General features: G+C 52.8%; 1 protein-coding gene across 2 annotated transcripts; it reads left to right on the forward strand.

Moving 5' to 3' along the window:
• The first annotated feature begins 883 nt into the window (after nucleotides 1-883).
• TNIP2 (TNFAIP3 interacting protein 2) lies at nucleotides 884-17,495 on the forward strand. Of its 2 annotated transcripts, XM_008018088.3 has the most exons (6): nucleotides 884-1,245; nucleotides 10,591-10,881; nucleotides 12,970-13,059; nucleotides 13,554-13,802; nucleotides 13,991-14,110; nucleotides 16,612-17,495. In XM_008018088.3, exons 1-6 carry the CDS (start codon nucleotides 970-972, stop codon nucleotides 16,873-16,875), a joined length of 1,290 nt encoding a protein of 429 aa, XP_008016279.3. In that variant the 5' UTR covers nucleotides 884-969; the 3' UTR covers nucleotides 16,876-17,495. The 2 variants fall into 2 exon arrangements, with proteins under 2 accessions (XP_008016279.3, XP_008016280.2); XM_008018089.3 differs by lacking the exon at nucleotides 13,554-13,802.
• Nucleotides 17,496-23,164: the final 5,669 nt, after the last annotated feature.

The raw sequence follows: 23,164 nt of genomic DNA on the forward strand, positions 1-23,164 counted from the left end.
ACACCATCTAGCAGGAAGGTTGTCCCGCGGGCCCATACTAGCCACCTCACAAAGCAGCGTCTGCGGTGGCTCACGCCTGTAATCCCAGCACTTTGGAAGGCCGAGGCCAGTGGATCACCTGAGGTCAGGAGTTCAAGACCAGCCTGGCCAACATGGTGAAACTCCATCTCTACAAATAATACAAAAAAATTAGCCGGGCGTGGTGGCGGGCGCCTGTAATCCCAGCTACTTGGGAGGCTGAGGCAGGAGAATCGCTTGAACCCGGGAGGCGGAGGTTGCAGCGAGCCGAGATCGCGCCGTTGCACTCCAGCCTGGATGACAGAGCAAAAGTCGTCTCAAAAAAAAAAAAAAGAAAAAAGGAAAGGAAAAAAGCGGCGTGTGGGGCAGGGGGTTGGAGCTCTCTCTGAACTCAGTGTCCCCAGGTGACCAGCTCTTGGAGCTTCTGCGGCTCCTGTGGCCACAAGGCCTGCAGTCTCGCGGGCAGATTCAGACCCACACTCAGCCCCAGCGCTTGGGGCTTGTCTTTAAGCCCTTCTTTCCATCAGAGGCTGATGAATTCCCAACCCTGGGCCATGGGCTGAGTTCGACTCTCCCACAACTCCTCAGAGGCGCGTGTTTGGAGCCACTGGAATAAGCCCAGCACCAGCTGGGGTGTGGACAGCCTCCGGGGCCAGGCCGACTCTCCTGGGCTGCTGCGGACAGCAGGGGCGGGGCCGGGCTGTCGGCGGTAGGAGGGGCGGGGCCGGGCGAGAAGGGGCGGGGCGGGCTGCTGTTGGGCGGGGCTGCGCGTCGGAGGGCGGGGCCGGGCTGTGGTGGGTGGGCGGGGCCGGGCTGTGGTGGGTGGGCGGGGCCGGGCTGTGGTGGGTGGGCGGGGCGCACCGGGGAAAGTTCCGGGAAGGGCGGCAGCCGGCGGGGTCCGGGCGCGGAAGTTGCCGGCGGCCGCGCGGCCTCCCGGGCAGGCCTACAGCCATGTCCCGGGACCCGGGGTCGGGCGGCTGGGAGGGGACCCCGCGCGCAGCCGCCGCGCTCTGCACCCTGTACCACGAGGCCGGACAGCGGCTGCGCCGCCTGCAGGACCAGCTGGCCGCCCGCGACGCCCTCATCGCTCGCCTCCGCGCCCGCCTGGCCGCGCTGGAAGGGGACGCCGCGCCGTCCCTGGTGGACGCGCTGCTGGAGCAGGTTGCGCGCTTCCGGGAGCAGCTTCGGCGGCAGGAGGGCGGCGCCGCAGAGGCCCAGATGCGCCAGGTACGAGGGCGGGCACCAGAGGGGCTGCGGGCGCCAGAGTGCGTGTGGCGGCCGCCGGGTCTTGGGTGGGTGAGCGGGCCCCGGATCCTGACGGGTTGAGGGAGCACCAGGTGCTGGGTGTGAGGGGCCTGGGAAGTGAGGGGGTGCCGGGTCCTGGGTGGGTCAGCGGGCCCCGGGTCTTGAGGGGTTGAGGGAGTACCGGGTCCTGGGGTTTAGGGAGTACTGGGTCCTGGGGTTGAGCGCGCCGGGGGTCCTGAAGGGTTGAGGGGCCACCAGGTCCTGGGGGATTGAGGAGGTGCTAGGTCCTGGAGTTGAGGGGGCACCAGGTCTTGGGGGTAAGGGGGGTACCGGGTCCTGGGGTTGAGGGGGCACCAGGTCTTGGGGGTAAGGGGGGTACCGGGTCCTGGGGTTGAGGGGGCACCAGGTCCTGGGGGTAAGGGGGTACCGGGTCCTGGGGGGTGAGGGGGCACTGGGTCCTGGGTGGGTGAGTGGGTGCTACACCCTGCAGATGAAACGGTCCTGGAAGGTGAGGGGGCCCTGGAGAGTGAGGCAGCCACGGTGGGTGAGGGGGCCACAGGTCTTGGTGGGGTGAGGGGACTCTGGGTCTTGACGGGGTTGAGGAAGTGCTGGGCCCTAGGGAGTGAGGGGTGCTGGGTCCTGGGGCAGAGAGGGGGCACTGAGTCCTGGGGGGTGTGAGGGGGCACTGGGTCCTGGGGGTGATAGGGCAACAGGTCTTGGAGGGTGAGGGGACCCTGGGTCCTAAGGGAGAGACGGGGACCAGGTCCTGAGAGGGGTAATGGGACACCACGGGCTGAGGTGTGCTGGGTCCTGGAGGGTGAAGGGGTGCCGGGTCCTGGGGGGTTTGAGGGGGGACCAGGTCCTGGTGGAGGTGAGGGGGCTCTGGGTCCTGGAGGGGGTGAGGGTGCAAGGTTCTGAAGGGGATAAAGGAATGCTGGAAACTGGGAGGTTGGGAGGGCACTGGGTCCTGGGGGGTTGGTGAGGAGGAGGCGGCACTGGGTTCTGAGGAGGGGGGTTGGTGCAGTTCTTGGGTTCTGTGTGTGCTGTGTAGGTTCAGGTTGGTTCTTAGGGGTGTTTTGAAGTTCGTGTGTGGGAACACATTCTGAGGGGTGTGTGTGTGTAGTGTGTATGCTGTGTGTGTGTGTGTGTGTAGTGTGTATGTTCCGGTTGGTTCTTAGGGGTGTTTTGAGGTGTGTGTGCAGGAGACACATTCTGAGGGGTGTGTATGGTGTGTATGGTATGTGTGTATTATGGTGTGTATGGTGTGTGTGTATGGTGTGTATGGTGTGTATGTGTATGGTGTGTGTGTGTATTGTGTGTATGGTGTATGGTGTGTGTGTGTATGGTGTATGGTGTGTGTATGGGGTGTGTGTGTATGGTGTGTATGGTGTGTGTGTATGGGGTGTGTGTGTATGGTGTGTATGGTGTGTGTGTATGGGGTGTGTGTGTATGGTGTGTATGGTGTGTGTATGGGGTGTGTGTGTATGGTGTGTATGGTGTATGGTGTGTATGGTGTGTGTGTATGGTGTGTATTGTGTGTGTATGGTTGTGTGTATGGTGTGTGTGTGTATGGTGTGTGTGTATGGTGTGTATAGTGTGTGTGTGGTGTGTGTGTATGGTGTGTGTATGGTGTGTGTGGTGTGTGTGTGTATGGTGTGTGTGTGTATGGTGTGTGTAGTGTGTGTGTGTATGGTGTGTATGGTGTGTGTGCATGGTGTGTGTATGGTGTGTGTGCATGGTGTGTGTGGTGTGTGTGTATGTGTGTATGGTGTTTATGGTGTGTGTGTATGGTGTGTGTGGTGTGTGTGTATGGTGTGTATGGTGTGTGTGTGTATGGTGTGTATGGTGTGTGTATGGTGTGTGTGTGTATGGTGTGTGTATGGTGTGTGTGTGTATGGTGTGTGTGGTGTGTGTGTATGGTGTGTATGGTGTGTGTGTGTATGGTGTGTATGGTGTGTGTGTATGGTGTGTATGGTGTGTGTGCATGGTGTGTGTATGGTGTGTATGGTGTGTGTGTGTATGGTGTGTATGGTGTGTGTATGGTGTGTGTGTGTATGGTGTGTGTATGGTGTGTGTGTGTATGGTGTGTGTGGTGTGTGTGTATGGTGTGTATGGTGTGTGTGTGTATGGTGTGTATGGTGTGTGTGTATGGTGTGTGTATGGTGTGTGTGTGTATGGTGTGTGTATGGTGTGTGTGGTGTGTGTGTATGGTGTGTATGGTGTGTGTGTATGGTGTGTATGGTGTGTGTGCATGGTGTGTGTATGGTGTGTGTGTGTGTATGGTGTGTGTGCATGGTGTGTGTGGTGTGTGTGTGTATGGTGTGTGGTGTGTGTGTATGGTGTGTGGTGTGTGTGTATGATGTGTGTATGGTGTGTGTGTATGGTGTGTATGGTGTGTATGTGTGTGTATGGTGTGTGTGTATGGTGTGTGTATGGTGTGTGTGTATATGGTATGTGTGTGTATGGTGTGTATGGTGTGTGTGTGTATGGTGTGAGTATGGTGTGTATGGTGTGTATGGTGTGTGTGTATGGTGTGTATGGTGTGTGTGTATGGTGTATATGTGTGTGTATGGTGTGTATGGTGTGTGTGTATGATGTGTGTGTATGGTGTGTGTGTGTATGGTGTATATGGTGTGTGTATGGTGTGTATGGTATGGTGTGTGTGTATGGTGTGTGTATGGTGTGTGCGTATGATGTGTGTATGGTGTGTGTGTATGGTGTGTGTGTGTAGTGTTTATGGTGTGTGTGTGTATGGTGTGTATGGTGTGTGTGTGTGTATGGTGTATATGGTGTGTGTATGTGTGTATGGTGTGTATGGTGTGTGTGTATGGTGTTTATGGTGTGTATGGTGTGTGTGTGTGTATGGTGTGTGTGTGTATGGTGTATGTGTATGGTGTGTATGTATAGTGTGTGTGTATGGTGTATGGTGTGTGTGTGTGTATGGTGTGTGTGTATGGTGTGTGTGTGTATGGTGTGTGTGTGTATGGTGTGTGTGTGTATGGTGTGTGTATGGTGTGTGTGTGTATGGTGTGTGTGTGTGTATGGTGTGTGTGTGTATGGTGTATGTGTATGGTGTGTATGTATAGTGTGTGTGTATGGTGTATGGTGTGTGTGTGTGTATGGTGTGTGTGTATGGTGTGTGTGTGTATGGTGTGTGTGTGTGTATGGTGTGTGTGTGTGTATGGTGTGTGTATGGTGCGTGTGTATAGTGTGTGTGTATGGTGTGTGTGTATAGTGTGTGTGTATGGTGTGTGTGTATGGTGTGTGTGTGTGTATGGTGTGTATGGTGTTTGTGTATAGTGTGTGTGTATGGTGTGTGTATGGTGTGTGTGTGCGCGCACGCATATGTGTGTCCTGGGTCCAAGGTCAATATACTCATATTGTGTTCTAGAGTCCCTTACAGCCCTCACCCATACATGTGTCTTTCACTAGTGGCGCTTCAACTCTATGCTGGGAGCAATGGCAAATGCAGCCCCTGTGTCTGATAATGGACACAAATCCTAGGCTGGGTGCAGTGGCTCACACCTGTAATCTCAGCACTTTGGGAGGCCAAGGCGGGTGGATCACGAGGTTGGGAGATCGAGACCATCCTGACTAACACGGTGAAAACCCGTGTCTACTAAAAATACAAAAAAGTAGCCAGGCGTGGTGGACGCCTGTAGTCCCAGCTACTCGGGAGGCAGAGGCAGGAGAATGGTGTGAATCTGGGAGGTGGAGCGTGCAGTGAGCCGAGATTGCGCCACTGCACTCCAGCCTGGACAACAGAGGGAGACTCCGTCTCAAAAAAATAGACACAAATCCTAACTTTCCTCTCTTTGTCCTTGTCTGTGATGTTTATGTCTGTGTTTGGTGATAAACTATAAGCACCACCACAGCAGTATGAGTAACGGTTTTTTTGTGCAATAGTCTTTGCAAGCATCTGGAACATTTGGGTGAGCTCTGGCGTCTGTTATTCCATTTGATTCATGGCTATTATCCTAGTTTTCCCAGGAAAGAAACTAAACCTGCAAAGGCAGTAGCCTGCGAAAGGTAGTTTTTGTTTCCAGGGTTGGCCCCACAGCCTAATTTTAGAGAGAAAAAGAAACATGCCTTTAAAAAAAAAATTATAAAAGCAATTTTGAATATCTGAAAAATAAAGAATAGCCACTGTAATCCCCCAGTGCAGGGATGACTAGTGTCAATCTCTTGGCATGCCTTCTTCCTGTTTTTCCTCTGTGTACACTTGGCATGGCTATGTTCATGCTGTCTATACAGTTCTGCTTAATATTAGGTTGTCAGTATCTACATCATTTAAAATACTTTCAGCAGCCAGTGTCTCCACTACTGCACTCTCTCCCTCTTTCTGGAAGGTAGATCCCGACTCACTAGAGCAGAAGGGAAGTTCAGAGGTCCCCTGGTCTGCACCAACAGGTTTTAGGGTTGTGGACACCAGGAGCCACAGATGAGTACAGACCAAGGACCCGGAGGGCCACTCTGAACTCATCTCCAGAATGTTGGTGGGACAGAGGATGCAGGGACCTCACAACCAGAGCAGTATACTTGCGGTCTGGTGGCCATTGGTGTTCAGCTCACATGCGTCCCCTGTGTCCTATGTATCTGGCCACTCACCAAGCAGCTTATTACAGCTTCCTGGTAGCCTGAGATAGAATTAGGTCTGTGGTCCCAGTATTACTGGCCCTGGTCCTGTCTTACCAACATGTGAGCATGTGGGTTTTGTTTTGGGATTTTCATTTATTTATTTATTTTGAGACAGGGTCTCATTCTGCCACCCAGGCTGGAGTGCAGTGTCACAAACACGGCTCACTGCGGCCTCAACCTCCTGGATTTACGTGATCCTTCTGCCTCAGCCTCCCATATAGCTGGGACCACAGGAGTTTGCCATCACACCTGGCTAATTTTGTTTACTTTTTTTTTTTTTTTGTAGCGACGGAATGTTGCTGTGTCGCTCAGGCTGGTCTAGAACTCCTGACTTCCAGTGATCTTCCTGCCTTGACCTTCCAAAGTGCTGGGATTACAGGCATGAGCCACCATGCCCAGCATGGGATTTTTAATTATTTAAGGAACATTTTAATGATTTTTTTTTTTTTTCCTTGAGACGGAGTCTCGCTCTGTTGCCCAGACTGGAGTGCAGTGGCCAGATCTCGGCTCACTGCAAGCTCCGCCTCCCGGGTTTACGCCATCCTCCTGCCTCAGCCTCCTGAGTAGCTGGGACTACAGGCACCCGCCACCTCGCCCAGCTAGTTTTTTTGTATTTTTTAGTAGAGACGGGGTTTCACCATGTTAGCCAGGATGGTCTCGATCTCCTGACCTCGTGATCCGCCCATCTCGGCCTCCCAAAGTGCTGGGATTACAGGCTTGAGCCACCACGCCTGGCCCATTTTAATGATTTAGTTGTGTTTGTTTGTTTTAGAGACAGGGTCTTGCTCTGTGACACTGCCACCTGGGCTGGAATGCCTTGGGGCCATCATAGCTCACTGTAACCTTGAACTCCTGGGCTCAAGCAGCCCTCTCGTCACAGCCTCCTGAGTGGTAGCACTCTAGGCGAAGAGCCCACCACAAGGACTATGAGCCACCACACCTGGCTACCTTTTTAAGTTGTTGTAGAGATGGGGTCTCATTATGTTGCCCAGGCTGGTCTCAAACTCTTGGCCTCCAGGGATCCTCCTGTCTCGGCTTCCCAAAGTGCTGGGATTATAGGCATGAGCCACTGTGCCTGGCCTTATCTGGAATCTTATGCAATTACATACTTATTGCTTATCCCAGCATTCAATCTGAGGTCAATCACGGAAACTGTGGAAGAATGGAGAGGTGTGTCACCTCCTGTAGGCCCCGGGTTCACTGAGGTGGCAGTGCAGAGTCAAAGACACAGCAGGAAGCAAGCTGTAGCTAGGTTGCCCTCATCTATGGCCGTGTTTGTGAGGCTGTTAGGAGCAGGAACCCTGGACCGATAGGGACTGAGGGCCCCCAGAGAGAGCGCTGAGGCTCGGGGAGTGGAGGAGCTGACCAGTGCATCTGTGATCAAGCTGTGGTCAGTGTGTGACAGGGCAAGATCAGGCCAGAGAATTGTGGTCCTCACTGCAGCCACAGCTAGACTTAAGACCTTACCTCATCTTTAACACAAGGCCTGAGTGGATAGCTCTGCAAAGCCCCTCCGGTTAATACTTTCTGGAATAATGGCACCAGTTCATTATGCAGCCTGTTACTGCCCAAGCCCCTCTTGTCACCACTCCAGGGACCAGCTTCATAGGCTTTGCCTGGTCCTGGCATATCAGCCCTCTTTCCCTTCCAGCTTAGCTTAGCTTTGCTTTGCTTGCTTTCTTGTCTCTTTCTTTTCTTTTCTCTTCTCTTCTCTTCTTTCTTTCCTTCCTTGTTCCTTTTTTTTTTTCTTTAGACTGAGTCTTGCTCTGTCACCAGGCTGGAGTGCAGTGGCACGATCTTGGCTCACTGCAACCTCCATCTCCTGGGTTCAAGCGATTCTCCTGCCTCAGCCTCCTGGGTAGCTAGGATTACAGGCGCCCACCACCACGCTTGGCTAATTTTTTGTATCTTTAGTAGAGACGGAGTTTCACCATGTTGGCCAGGCTGGTCTTGAACTCTTGACCTCGTGATCTACTCACCTCAGCCTCCCAAAGTGCTGGGATTACAGGTGTGAGCCACCGCACCCAGCCACCTTCCTTGTTTCTTTCTTCCTTTCTTTTCTTTTCTCCTCCCCTCCCTTCCCCTCCCCTCTTTTTGACAGGGTCACTCTGTTGCCGGGGCTGGAGTGCAGTGGCATGATCATAGTTCACTGCAGCCTTGACCTCCCAGGCTTAAGTGATCCTCCTGCCTCAGCCTCCCGAGTAGCTGGGACTACAGGTGCTCGCCACCCTGCCTGGCTAATGTTTTTTGTATTTTTTGTAGAGACCGGGTTTTGCCATGTTGCCCAGGCTAGTCCCAACCCTTGGGCTCAAGTGATCCTCCCATCTTGGCCTCCCAAAGTGTTGGGATTACAGACTTTGGGAGAATACGCTTCTGTTGTTTAAGACACCAAGTTTGTGGTACTTTGTTACAGCAGCCCTGTAAGCCAAGAGGCCACTGTGCCTCTTTTTTTTTTTTTTTAATTTTTTTTTTTAGACAGAATCTGGCTCTGTCACCCAGGCTGGAGTGCAGTGGTGTGATCTTGGCTCACTGCAAGCTCCACCTCCCGGGTTCACACCATTCTCCAGCCTCAGCCTCCTGAGTAGCTGGGATTACAGGCACTCGCCACCACGCCCGGCTAATTATTCTATTTTTAGTAGAGATGGGGTTTCACCATATTAGCCAGGATGGTCTCGATCTCCTGACCTCGTGATCCGCCCGCCTCGGCCCCCCAAAGTGCTGGGATTACAGGCGTGAGCCACCGCGCCCGGCCTGTGCCTCTTGTTTTTAAGGCCAATCCACAAGACTATGAATAGAGCTGTTGACACTTTTGTTCTGTGCGTGGAGCGTGGAGTTGTGGGTCCCAGCGACATGCTTTCCTGAGAGATGGCCGCCCCGTCCCGGGGGCTTCCAGCAACAGCAGTTTAATCTTTCACAGTTCTAGAGGCCAGAAGCCGGAAACCAAGGCATCGGCTCTCTCTGAAGGTTCTAGGGAAGAGGAAACCAAGGCATTGGCTCTCTCTGAAGGTTCTAGGGAAGAACGCGCTTCCTCGCCTCTTCAGCTTCCTGTGGGGGCCGCCAATCATTGGTGTTCCTTGGCCTTTATCTACAAGACAAGATGTCACTCATATCTTTGTTGTCACATGGCCTCCTTCTCTCTGTGTGTCTGTCCAGACTTCCGTCTTCTTCTTAGGACACCAGTCCCATCCTAATCCAGTTTGTCCTCACCTTAACTAATTACATCTGCAAAGACCTTATCTCTAAATAAGGTTTCGTTCCCAGATACTAGGGAATGGGGGGTTTGGTTGTGGACATCTTTTGGGGGTTACCCACTACAGTGGAGTTTCTACCTTTCCTATCAAAAAAGTGCTTGGAATTGCCACTTTGATAATTTGATGAAAACTGGGTGTAGTGGCTTGAGCCTGTAGTCCCAGCTATTCCGGAGGCTGGGGTGGGGGGATTTGCCTGAGCCTAGGAGTTGAAGACCAGCCTGGGCTATATATAGCGAGACCCTCATTTCAAAACAACATCTTGATGATATGAAATCTAAAATGATGCGCTTGCTTGTGAAAACAGAATTTGGCGGGATGCGGTGAGCCAAACTGTCATCCCAGCACTTTGGGAAGCCAGGGCGGCTGAATCACTCGAGTCCAGGAGTTCAAGACCAGCCTGAGCATCACAGCAAAACCCTGTCTCTACAAAATATAAAAATGTTAGCCAGGCACAGTGGCACGTGCCTGTAGTCCCAGCTACTCAGGTTAGGATGGAGAATCGCTTGGGCCTGGGGAGGCCGAGGCAGCAGGGAGCCATGATTGTGCCATTGCACTCTAGCCTGGGTGACAGTGAGACCTTGCCTCAAAAAAAAAAAGGGCTGGGGCATGGTGGCTCATGCCTATAATCCCAGTACTTTGGGAGGCCGAGGCCGGCAGATCACCTGAGGTCAGGAATTCAAGACCAGCCTGGCCAACATGGTGAAACCTTGTCTCTACTAAAAATACAAAAATTGGGCCAGGCGTGGTGGCTCACGCCTGTAATCCCAGCACTTTGGGAGGCTGAGGTGGGTCGATCACGAGGTCAGGAGATCGAGACCATCCTGGCTAACACAGTAAAACCCCGTCTCTACTAAAAATACAAAAAATTAGTTGGGCACGGTGGCGGGCACCTGTAGTCCCAGCTACTCGGGAGGCTGAGGCAAGAGAAAGGCGTGAACCTGGGAGGCGGAGCTTGCAGTGAACCGAGATTGTGCCACTGCACTCCAGCCTGGGTGAGAGCAGGACTCCATCTCAAAAAAAAAAAAAAAAAATACAGAAATTAGCCGGGTGTGGTGGTGGGCGCCTATAATTCCAGCTACTGTGGAGGCTGAGGCAGGAGAATCACTTGGATCTGGGAGGTGGAGGTTGCAGTGAGCCGAGATCATGCCACTGCACTCCAGCCTGAGCAACAGAGTGAGACTCTGTCTCAAAAAAAAAAAAAAATTTTAAGATGAAGTTTCAGAACAGAACATTGTAGGCTGAAAAACTCCAGAGTTAATAGTTCAAATGCCCAACTTCTGAGTGAGTAATTGTTAGTTCACATGCCCGACTTCGGAGTGCGTGTCTTTGTGTCTGGTGCTGGGGCATCCATGCCAGGTCTCCTTTTGCTTTCTGAACATTTGCTCTCGACACTGCTTCTTTTAATTCAGTAAACTGTGCTTTTAAATCTTCTACTTAGGAAATTGAGAGGCTGACTGAACGACTAGAAGAAAAAGAGAGGGAGATGCAGCAGCTACTGAGCCAGCCCCAGCACGAGCGAGAGAAGGAAGTCGTCCTGCTGCGGAGGAGCATGGCGGAAGGGGAGCGCGCCCGGGCCGCCAGTGATGTCCTGTGCCGCTCCTTGGCCAACGAGACCCATCAGCTACGGAGGACGCTGACCGCCACTGCCCACATGTGTCAGCATCTGGCCAAGTGTCTGGATGAACGACAGCATGCACACAGGAATGTGGGGGAGAGAAGTCCTGACCAGGTAGGCCACAGTGTAAGATTGTGGTGAAGAACCCTGTGTACTGGGAGCATTGCCTACAGGCCCCGATCACAGAGGCCAGGGGCTGTCCCAGAACCCAGTCTGTTCTCAGCAGCGAGAGTCAGCTAACAGGACAAAGCTCGCTCATCCAAGGGTTTCTTTTAAAATGATGGAACATGCACAGCGTAATAGGAAAGCAGGCAGCCACCGCACTGCCCAGCACCAGGCCTGTAGCTGACCCTGCTCCCAGGTGGGAGGTGGCCCCTGGCTTTCATCTGCCTCAGCTGAGGATGAGGAGGAAGACATGAGGGTGGCAGAGCTGCCTGGAGGAAGTGCAGTCACATCCTCCTCATCTGAGGAAACTGAAGCAGAGCCGGGTGGTACTGCTGGGGACAGGGAGTGCCTCCAGTTCCACACCCAGAACTCCCGGAAGGACCGTGAGTCGCCTTCTGCAGGCTCAGTGTGTCTGAGTGGATCTGGGCACAGCTGGAACCGCCATCTCCAAAGCTGGCATTAGGCATGTCCTTGCCAGCAGCACGACCTCCCACAAGCTTGGAGACCTGGCTCAGGGCCACAGCCTCCTCATCAAAGCAAGGGCCAGGGGACAGCAGTGCCAGGTGACAGTGAGGGCCAAAGAAGGGTTCACTGGACCTCCAGGATAGGCTGGATCTGGGCTGTAGCTCTCTGTGGGGTCCAGTGGGAGAGAGAGGGACTGTGGGAGTTTCAGCATCGGGAGAAACCAGGAGGCTCCTAGGCAGAAGAGTAGGGAGCAGCGGCCCAAGGCATGTGTGTGCCAGGCACCTTCCATCTCGCTGGTGCCTGTGGTGTCTGTGTGTGGCAGGCGGGGAAATGGAGGCACTCTGCACATCCCACCCAGGCTGAGGCCCCACCTCACTCGCACTGCCGGGCACAGGGCCTCTCGCTCGGGTCCTTTCTAGTTTTCTCTGAGGCAGCACCAAGGTTCATGCAGAAACACACACGCTGGGATGTTCTGCGTCAGACAGTACATCCTGCACCAAGGCGCCCACTGGGGAGAAGCTTGGTCTGAGAACTGCCCACCTCAGCTGGGTGGATTCCAGGCGGGGAACCTCAGAGAGGACACAGCCGCATTCAGAAACCAAAGGAAAAGTGCCGTCGGGGCGGAGGCCGGGTATTCTGGTCTGATTTTGAGTCAGCGTGTCATTTCCCTCTGGGGAGTTGAAAGGAGCCACACACAGTGTTGAGCCTGAGGCGGGGGTGGGGCCAGTGGCAGCGTAGGCCCTCATCACAGTCTCTAAATAAGTGTCACTTCTCAGCCCTGAACTCAGCTGAGTCACCCGGGGCTTCCCGGTGTAGGCTGCATTAGGACATGCACTTCCTTTGTCACTCGGGGGAAATTCTCAAAAATTATGTCACTGATATACAGTCAGAATTCTAGAGTACACACGAGTTTCATGAGACTTTTCATTCAGGTCTGTAGTTGTTAGTGGGGGTTGGTTTGGGCTGTGGCTTCCATGACTCCTGGCCCTGCGTGGGGCAGAGGTTAGATTGCTGTGTCCAGAATCACCTGGTTGAACCTGATTGTCTGCAGACAGGACAGTGTCATGGGCTCCAAAGGAGGTAAGCAGGGTGCATGGCCAGGCCCACCCTGGGCAGCTGGGAGCCCGCTCGCTGGAGATCCTCTGGTTTACAATGGGATTCAGCTTCCTGCCCTCCCTGCTGTCTGTGATAATGGCAAACCTCTGGCAAAGACAAGACTTGATCATGTCTGGTGTGCCAATCCCTGTAGACATGACTTTAGAATATTTACATTCCAAATATTTAAAAGACAAACAGCTCAAACTGGTAGGTAGGATGGGATAAGGACGGTGTCAAAGGTGATGTGGCCTGAAGACCCTCCGTCTGGGCTCTGGCCTGGGCCTGGTAGGGGTGGGCTTGGGCAGGGAGAAGGTGGTCCCTTGTCCCTGCTTTGCTTCTCTACCAAATGAATGATTACTACCCGCTGCCTTGGGGGATGCAGTGATCATCTGTGGCCTCAGCCTCTGGGTCTAGCTTTCTCCCCTCTTGCTGTATGTTAACAGATTGTCTTCTCTCTGTCCCTTCCTCATGCAGTCAGAACATACAGGTGGGCACACCTCTGTCCAGAGTGTTATTGAGAAGTTGCAGGAAGAAAATCGACTGTTAAAACAGAAGGTGACTCACGTGAGTGTCTTTCACATTTTGTTTGAGAACACGCGGCTTACAAACTGTGAGTGAGGGTTCTTTCCTTGGCTGAGGCCCAGAGGTTGCCCCCGCCCTCTGGCCACTATGACTTGATACACACAGTCCCTAGAGACTGGACTTTTTTGCTTAAAACGACGTACAGGATATGTCCTGTCCATCTCCATCCCCTAAAATTAATCCACAAGTCAGTAAAGGAGATGCAAGAATTAGCAGCAGGAGGTACATTTTCTAAGACAGAAAAGCTGCACCGAGTGCACCTCTGTTTATGCTGGTTGCGTACGGGTGTCATCACGGTGCCTCGGGATTCTCTAGTGGGCCTAGTGTCTGCTCTCTACAGAACGGGGAGGGGCAGCTTCCATTTAAGAGGAAACGCTCACTCAGCAAATCACTGCTGACGAATAGTCCCCCTGGGTGTGGCTTGAGCAGCTCTGTCAGCTGCCTTCGCCGTGAGCTTTCTGGCTCCACCTCCTCAGGTTGAAGACCTCAATGCCAAGTGGCAGCGCTACGACGCCAGCAGGGACGAATACGTGAGGGGGCTCCATGCGCAGCTCAGGGGGCTGCAGACCCCACATGAGCCCGAGCTGATGAGGAAGGAGATCTCCCGGCTCAACAGACAGTTGGAAGAGAAAATAAACGACTGTGCAGAAGTGAAGCAGGAGCTGGTGGCCTCTAGGACGGCCCGGGACGCTGCACTGGAGCGGGTGCAGATGCTGGAACAGCAGGTGTCTGTCCCTCGGGCCCTGGACGGCACCGACCAGATGGCTGCTGGCTGGTGGTAGCTGAAATCATGGGACAGGCTGGGCCGAAGGCTTGGTGGCACTGAGTGGGCAGTGGTCATGGTGGGGGTGGGAGAAGCCTGGGGGGCCACTTTCTCTTTGCTTGAGCAGAAATGTGTGTCTCGCCTCTTCAGATTCTCGCTTACAAGGATGACTTCATGTCAGAAAGGGCTGATCGGGAACGGGCTCAAAGTAGGATTCAAGAACTGGAGGAAAGGGTCAGCTCTCTGCTGCACCAGGTGTCCTGGAGACAGGTAGAGTCTGACGGCGTTTTTCTTCCTGCTTAGGTTTAGTGTTTTTGTTTTTCTTCTCATGAGTTTAGAGCCTTTCTGTGTCTGCCAAGGCCCTGATTTGCTGGTGATGAGGGTTGTGGTGGGCCCCTCCCTGCTCTGGGGAGAGCCACCTGGCCTAGTACCTGGGCGTGGTCATGGAAAGCTTCCCTGTTGTACTGTTTAGTTATGGAGGAGGCTGGCATGGTGGCCTGAGGACAGGTGGCTGTCCTCAGGGCCCGTCCGTCACTGTCATGCAGTCAGAGGGCATGTCTCGGGCCTCAAAGAGTGAGCTCCATACATGTCCTGACCTGTCTGTGAGGCGGGAACCCTACTTACCCTCTCACATAGATATGATGGCCCTGGGTGTCCAGTAACATCCCCCAGCTCAGCCTGGCACGTGGAGCTGGGCCTTGCAGGCCAGGGGCCCCTCACTCCACCCCTGGGCTCAGTGCTCTTCCTACCATGGGGTACCTTGAGGGAGACCTGGCGTGAATGGGAACCGGTGAGGTTCTTCAGTGTATGACCCATGGCCTCTTCCTTCTCCTCACTGACGTGCTTTGCAAAACTCCGGGAGAAGTGCCGGGTGCGGTGGCTCACGCCTGTAATCCCATCACTTTGGGAGGCCAAGGCGGGAGGATCATGAGGTCAGGAGATGGAGACCATCCTGGCTAACACGGTGAAACCCTGTCTCTACTAAAAATACAAAAAATTAGCCGGGCGTGGTGGCGGGCGCCTGTAGTCCCAGCTGCTCGGGAGGCAGAGGGAGGAGAATAGTGTGAACCCAGGAGGCGGAGCTTGCAGTGAGCAGAGATCACGTCACTGCACTCCAGCCTGGGTGACGGAGCCAGACTCGGTCTCAAAAAAAAAAAAAAAATCCAGGAGAAGTTTATTTAGCTCCTCATCAAGTATCTAACACACTTTTGGCCCTGGGAATGGCCCTGGGCCCCACTCAAAGAGCATCGTCTCCTGGCATAGCCTGAACAGTAGTGATACCTCTTGAGAAACGATGCACCCCGGGCTGGAGCTGGGAGGCCAAGCTGAGCTGCCCCGTGTTTCGGGGTGTGAACAGGGACTCTGGGGCTGTGAGGCCACCCCGCTGCCCTGCTCCAAGCAGCCACTGGGCCTCAGTGGCTTCTGATTCTCTGCTTGAAGGGCACAGGAGAGTCATGGTGGACACCTTTTCTAACACACCCTTGGACTAAGTCTGCAGCAGAGGGCTAGACACAGGCAGCTGTTTGTACTTGTGCATGAGGGAGGAGGAACCTGGCGGGGCACTGTGTCTTCCTCCGTTAAGTTCACAGGCTGACAAGGAGGCACTGGAGGCTTCACCAGCCACAGCAGGCCCTGCCTCAAGCCCCTGCCCAGCCCCTGCAGCCTTCTTGGCATCACAGAATGGAATGTGTGTGGGCGGCTCCCCATCCCCCAATTTCAGATTCTCCTAAGTCCCTGGCACAGGGATTCTTCAGCATGTCGCCTAGGCAGGAATGGGAATATCTTGCAGCAGACCTACATGTGGGTTTTCCTGGGATTTGGTTTTGCCTGTGGGTTTTCTGGCCTTCACGAATTCAAGGAAGCATGTGATTTGGATTGAAGGATCACTGTTGGTACAATCATGAGGATGGTCTCAGGCCACCTCTCAAAGATTTCGGACCCGAGGAACTGGTTCCAGACTTGCAGGCCCAGATTCTTACCCCTGAGGGTCAAGCTTCTGGTGGGGCCTGCAGACTTTGTACTAAGTGGCCTCTGTGTCCCTTTGAACAGTAGCCTGTGGCCCCTCGAGGGTTGCTCAGTCCCTAGGTGGCACAGCCAGGGACAGTGGTGCTGAAGGCTTGGGTGATAAGCTGTAGTCCCACTGGGAAAGTCCACATTCAGACAGGAAGTGGAAGCACCAAGGCCTACTGGAATGAAGTTCGCAGACAAGCAGTTGAGGGCCGCAGGCTGCGGCGCTTCAGGACGGATGTTTGGAGAACACATGCCAGGCCGTGCCAAGTGGTTGGTGGGGCCAAGCCAGGGATACCTCTTGCTGCTACTGAAGGACCTCCAGAGCCCCAGAGTGCTGAGCACCCCCAAGCCCCACAGAGGAGGTACAGAGTAGGGTTTGGACTCAGTCTTCCCAGCTCCCCACCAGAGGCTCTGCCACCTCCACTCTGTAGTGGTGTGTGGGCTACATCATCAGGGCCAACTTATCAGTCGGGTCTCCTAGGGCTGATGGGTCCAACTGAACAGGACTTCCACCAAGGGGTTGGGGAGTGGACCACACTAGGGCCTGTTTCTTCATGAGCGCATGAGGGAGCGTGGGTGCGATCTCCTCAGTCATTCACTGAGCACCCCCTTGTCTGGGCTCTGGGGCACAGCAGGAAGCAAAGTGAGGGACTGAAGTTCCGCTCAGGGAGAGATGAAGTACCTCTAGTTGCTAGAACCTGAGACCAGACTTTGTGACCTTCAGCACAGCCCATGTAAATAGACCTTTGCCTTTTCTCCAGGATTCTCAGGAGCCAGACGCCTGCCGGATCCATGCTGGGAGCAAAGCTGCCAAGTACTTGGCCACCGATGCATTGGAGCTTATGGTGCCTGGTGGCTGGAGGCCTGGGACTGGGGCCCAGCAGTTAGAACCCCCTGCAGAGGGCGGGCATCCTGGCATGGCCCAGAGAGGCCAGGGGGACCTTCAGTGCCCTCACTGCCTGGAGTGCTTCAGTGACGAGCAAGGTGAAGAGCTCCTCAGGCATGTGGCTGAGTGCTGCCAGTGACTGAGACTCACCCGTGCCCTTACAGCCCCCTGGCCCGGTGCAGCTGCCCTCAGGGACAGGGTGGGTACTCTCAGATGCCATGGGTTGAGCTCTCCTGAGATCCAAGGCCCCTAAATAGGTGCGGGGCACTGTGACCATTCCCTTTGGTCCCCTTTGGCTATGGAACAGGCTGGGTCACAGGGAACTGCCAGTGAGGCTGGAGGCTGGAGGTGGAGATGGGGTCAGGAACATCTGGCAGACGGAGGTCCTGGTCTGTGTCTCCATCAGGCTGAAGCCAGAGCAATCTGGTGCTAGCGTACCAGCCCCTCCCCTAGCCTGCACCTGGGCATGCCGCAGCTTGCCAGAAAGGGGTGGCTGCCTATGGGGGTCACTTGTATGGTCCTTACGGTGGAAGCCCCATCCTGTTCTGTAGAATGAGGTGTCTCCTCTCTGCCTTGAACCAGGAGGTTTGTCAAATGGAGTATTGCGGCTGTGCATCACACTAGGGGGGCCGCCCCCGCCATTGCAGAGCCGCATGTCTGCCCTGAAACTGCATCGCAGTAGCACTGTCATCTGTCCGGAAGTTAAAGCATACTTACTCTATCCACCTATTTTTATAATAAACGTTCTTGCTACGGTGACTGTGCTGAGAATGTGTGTTGGAAGCTGGGGTGCAGGGACTGAGCAGTATTGACAGCAGCTGGCACGGGAAAACGCTCCTGCTGTTGCCTTCTGCCAAGGCACCAAGACAAGGGGGTCAGTGGGAGCCTGGCTGTGCTAGGGTTCTTTAGAGGGACAGAACTAATGGAATAGATAGATCCATAAAGGGAAGTGTGTTAAGTATCGACTCACACGATCACAAGTTCCCACAATAGGCCTTCTGCAGGCTGAGGAACAAGGAGAGCCAGTCCAAGTTTTGAAACTGAAGAACATGGAGTCCCATGTTCAAGGGCAAGATGTAGGCTGGGAGGCCAGGCCAGTCTCTCCTTTCATGTTTTTCTGCCTGCTTATATTCTAGCAGCACTGGCAGCTGATTAGATGGTGCCCACCCACACTGAAGGTGGGTCTGCCTTTCCCAGCCCAGTGACTCAAATGTTAATCTCCTTGGCAACACCCCCACAGACACACCCAGGATCAATACTTCATATCCTTCGATCCAAAAGTTGACACTCAATATTAACCATCACGAGTCCACCCCTTGTCAACTTGAACCCATACGTATTCCTGAGATAATAATCTTCAAATAAAGACAAAAATAAAGTCACAATTACATCTAACATAATACAACGATCCTTCATACAACCGGAAATGCACCAATCCCCAACCCAAATACTATTACATAAAGGTACCAATACTTTTTTTTGAAATGGGAGTTTCACTCTGTTCCCCAGGCTGGAGTGCAGTGGTACAATCTTGGCTCACTGCAACCTCTGCCTCCCGGGTTCAAGCGATTCTCCCACCTCAGGCTCCTGATTAGCTGGGATTACAGGCACCCACCACCATGCTCGGCTAATTTTTATATTTTTGGTAGAGACGGGGTATCGCCATATTGGCCAGGCTGGTCTCGAACTCCTGACGTCAGGTGATCTGCCTGCCTCTGCCTTCCAGAGTGCTGGGATTACAGGTGTGAGCCACTGCATCCGGCCAAGGTAACAAATGTTGAAGTCAGTAAATCTTATGTCACACGATAAAGGAGAAAGGAAACAAAATGAAGAGATTTTCTTAGTACTAGTGTATACATGCACAAATGTTTTCATCAAAAGGAGGAAATACTCATGGCAATTAACAGTCCTGGTTTCTGCAGCTGGTCACATGGTCGTAGCGGGTATTGATGCCTACCTTCTTCTACTTCCCATTCTGTATTCCCTTTGCCTTCAGCAAGCACCTCAGCAGGTTGTGGTGGTTTTTTTTCCTGGTGGAGTGACCCAAACCTTCATTCCTAAAGGGTCTGGGTGATTTGTAGTCCTGCCTGGATTGGGCTGTTGTAGTTTCCCATTAACTTTAATCACAGGGCGTGGTAATACTAAGAGATGCCCTGATGGAGCTCCTGTATTCCATGCTTACTCTTCCTTACCTCCGTTGTGCAGTAAGGGACTGATTCCATCTTTTTTTTTTGAGACTTGAGTCTTGGTCTGTCGCCCAGGCTGGAGTGCAGTGGTGTGATCTCAGCTCACTGCAAGCTCCGCCTCCCGGGATCACACCATTCTCCTGCCTCAGCCTCCTGAGTAGTTGGAACTACAGGCGACCGCCACCATGCCTGGCTAATTTTTTGTATTTTGTAGAGATGAGGCTTCACTATGTTAGCCAGGATGGTCTCGATCTCCTGACCTCGCCTGCCTTGGTCTCCCAAAGTGTTGGGATTACAGGCATGAGCCACTGTGCCCGGCCAATTTTTGTATCTTTTGTAGAGACAGGGTTTCATCATGTTCCCAGGCTGGTCTCGAACTCCTGGCTGCATGTGATCCACCCACCTCGGCCTCCCAAAGGGCTGGAATTACAGGCGTGAGCCACCGCGCCTGGCCGAGACTGATTCTATCTTGATAGTCCAGATCGATCACCCCAGCCAACACCATAACTGCTTCTTAGCCTGTTGACTTAAAGGTAGGAGGATCCCAAAGTGTCCAGATGGCAATCTTAACTTCTAGCTTAATGGAACCATTGTGTCTCCTGGTGGCAGCGTTCCTCCCTCTGGAACTAAGACCTCTAGGCCAGCAGAACGTAATGTCGTGGGAAAAGGAAGCAAAAATGTTGCTACTTAATCACTAGGGGTGATGGTGAGTGGTGCCACTTCCACTTCCACCCCCTTGATTTCTGGACCCATGGATCCTGGCTATGGGAGAAACAGGACCATATACTGGATGCTGATGCAGCGCATACACGGCCTTCTGGAGAACTTTGCCCCAGCCCTGCAAAGTATTGTCACCTGGTTGGCATTGTAATTGTGACTTCAAGAGGCCATTCCACCGTTCTATCAATCCAGCTGCTTCAGGACGATGGGGACATGGTGAGACCAGTGAATTCCATGAGCATGAGCCCACTGCCATACTTCTTTAGCTGTCAAGTGAGTGTCTTTGTCAGAGGCAATGCTGTGTGGAATACCATGACGGTGGATAAGGCATTCCGTGAGTCCACAGAATGGCAGTCTTGGCAGAAGCATTGCGTGCAGGACAGGCAAACCCATATCAGGAATAAGTGTCTGTTCCAGTGAGGACAAACCTCTGCCCTTCCATGATGGAAGAGGTCCGATATCATCAACCTGCCACCAGGTTGATCACTTCAAAGAGTGGTGCCATATTGAGGGCTCAGTGTTAGTCTCTGCTGCTGGCAAATCGGGCACTCAGCAGTGGCTGTAGACAGGTCAGCCTTGGTGAGTGGAGGTCCATGTTGCTGAATCTCCATGCGTAACCTCCATCCTGGCCACCACGGCCACTTTGTTCATGGGTCCATTGGGCAATGACAGGGGTGACTGGGGAAAGAGGCTGAGTGCTGTCCACAGAACAGGTCATCCTATCCACCTGATTATTATTATTTTTATTTATTTATTTATTTATTTATTTATTTATTTATTTATTTGAGACAGAGTCTCACGCTGTCGCCCAGGCTGGAGTGCAGTGGCCGGATCTCAGCTCACTGCAAGCTCCGCCTCCTGGGTTTATGCCATTCTCCTGCCTCAGCCTCCCGAGTAGCTGGGAGTACAGGCGCCCGCCATCTCACCCGGCTAGTTTTTTGTATTTTTTTAGTAGAGACGGGGTTTCACTGCGTTAGCCAGGATGGTCTCATGATCCGCCCGTCTCGGCCTCCCAAAGTGCTGGGATTACAGGCTTGAGCCACCGCGCCCGGCCCCACCTGATTATTAAAATCCGCCTCTGCTAAAGTCACCCATTGGTGAGCACTCACATGGGATACAAATATCTTCACAGTTCTTGACCTCTTGGAGAGGTTCATCCACATATCTCTTCCCCAAATTTCTTTGTCACCAATTTTCCAATCATGCTTCTTTCAAGCCTCTGACCATTGTCTTCCAAGCCCATTCTTCCAAGCCCCATCCAGCCAAACCATTGTCTACAGCCCATGAATCAGTACATAATCACACATCTGGCCATTTCTCCTCCCATGCAAAGTACACAACCAGGTGCACCGCTCCAAGTTCTGCCCACTGGGAAGATCTCCCATCACTGCTGTCCTTCAGGGACATCCTAGAAAGGGGCTGTGATGCTGCAGCTGTCCACTTTTGGGTGGTGCCTGCATATTGTGCAGAACCATCTGTGAACCAGGCCCTCATCTTCTCTTCCTCTGTCCACTGATCATAGAGAATTCCTCATGAGGCCATTGGTGCAGACTAGGGGAGAGGAGGCAGGGTGGGAGGAGTGGAGACCATGGGCATTTGAACCACTTCCTCATGTAACTTGCTTGTGCCTTCAGGACCTGCTCAAGCCCAATCACATATATACCACTTCTCTTTGATGATGGAATGCTGCTGTGCACGACCTACTTTATGGTGATGGGTCAGAAAGCACCCAGTTCGGCCAGGCGCAGTGGTTCACACCTGTAATCCCAGCATGTGATCTGAGGCGGGCAGATCACGATGTCAGGAGATCGAGACCATCCTGGCTAAAACGGTGAAAACCCATCTCTATTAAAAATACAAAAAATTAGCCGGGCGAGGTGGCAGGTACCTGTAGTCCCAACTACTTGGGAAGCTGAGGCAGGAGAATGGCGTGAGCCCGGGAGGCAGAGCTTGCAGTGAGCCAAGATCGCACCACTGCACTCCAGCCTGGGCAACACAGCAAGACTCCGTCTCAGGGGAGGGGACGGGAAAAGCAAGCACCCAGTTCATGATGGGCCGTTCAGGTCACATAGTGACTTCATGACCCATAATCAAACGTTCATTTTCCACCAAAGCCCAGTAACAGGCCAGGAGCTGTCTCTCAAAAGGAGAGTAGTTATCTTCAGAAGATGGCAGGGCCTTGCCCCAAAATCCTAGAGACCTCTGCTGTGATTCACCTACGGGGGCCTGCCAAAGGCTCCAAACAGCATCCCTGTCTGCCTCTGACACCTCAAGCACCATTGGATCTGCTTGGTCATATGGCCCAAGTGGCAGAGCAGCCTGCACAGCAGCCTGAACCTGTTGCAGAGCCTTCTGTTCTGGACCCCACTCAAAATTGGCAACCTTTTGGGTCAGTGGATAAATGGGCCGGAGAAACACATCTAAGTGAGGAGTGTGTTGCCTCCAAAATCCAAATAGACCCACTAAGCATTGTGGCTCTTTTTGGTTGTAGGAGGGACCAAATGAGGCAACTTACCCTTCACCTTGGAAGCAATATCCCAACAGGCCCCACACCACTGGAGCCCTAGAAATTTTACTGAGATAGAAAGTCCCTGAAAAAAATTTTTTTTTTTTTTTTGTATTTTTACTAGAGACAGGGTTTCACCATGTTGGCCAGGCTGGTCTCAAACTCCTGGCCTCAAACGACCCACCCAGCTTGACCTCCCAAAATGTTGGGATTACAGGTGTGAGCCATCGTGCCTGGCCTGAACGTCTTATTTTGGAAAATGTTTAATCAGATCTTTTGTCCATTTTAAAATCAAATTATTACATTTTTTCCTATTGAGTTGAGCTCCTTATATATTCTGGTTATTAATCCCTTGTCAGATGGAGAGTTTGCAAATATTTTCTCCCATTCTGTGGGTTCTCTCTCCATTTTATTGTTTTCTTTTGTGTGCAGAAGCATGTTTTTTTTTTTTTTCCTTTTTTTGAGTCGGAGTCTAGCTGTCACTAGTCTGGAGTGCAGTGGCGTGATCTTGGCTCACTGCAACCTCCAGCTCCCAGGTTCAAGCGATTCTCCTCCCTCAGCCTCCCAAGTAGCTGGGATTATAGGTATGTGCTGCCATGCCCAGCTAATTTTTGTATTTTTAGTAGAGATGGGGTTTCACCATGTTGTCCACGATGGTCTCGATCTCCTGACCTCATGATCCGCCCACCTTGGCCTCCCAAAGTGCTGGGATTACAGGCATGAGCCACTGTACCTGGCCGCTTTTTAAATGTGATCCCATTTGTCCATTGTTGCTTTAGTTGCCTGTACTTTTGGGGTATTACTCAAGAAATCTTCACACAGACCAGTATCCTAGAGAATTTCCCCAATGTTTTCTTTTAGTAGTTTCACAGCTTGAGGTCTGAGATTTAAGACCTTAATACATTTTGATTTGATTTTTGTATATGGTGAAAGATACGGGTTTAGCTTCATTCTTTATTTCTTTTATTGTTGTATTTTTATTTTTTTGAAACAAAGTCTCACTCTGTCACCCAGGC

Source organism: Chlorocebus sabaeus, chromosome 27 (genome assembly GCF_047675955.1).
Source record: "Chlorocebus sabaeus isolate Y175 chromosome 27, mChlSab1.0.hap1, whole genome shotgun sequence".
NCBI classification, from domain to species: domain Eukaryota; kingdom Metazoa; phylum Chordata; class Mammalia; order Primates; family Cercopithecidae; genus Chlorocebus; species Chlorocebus sabaeus.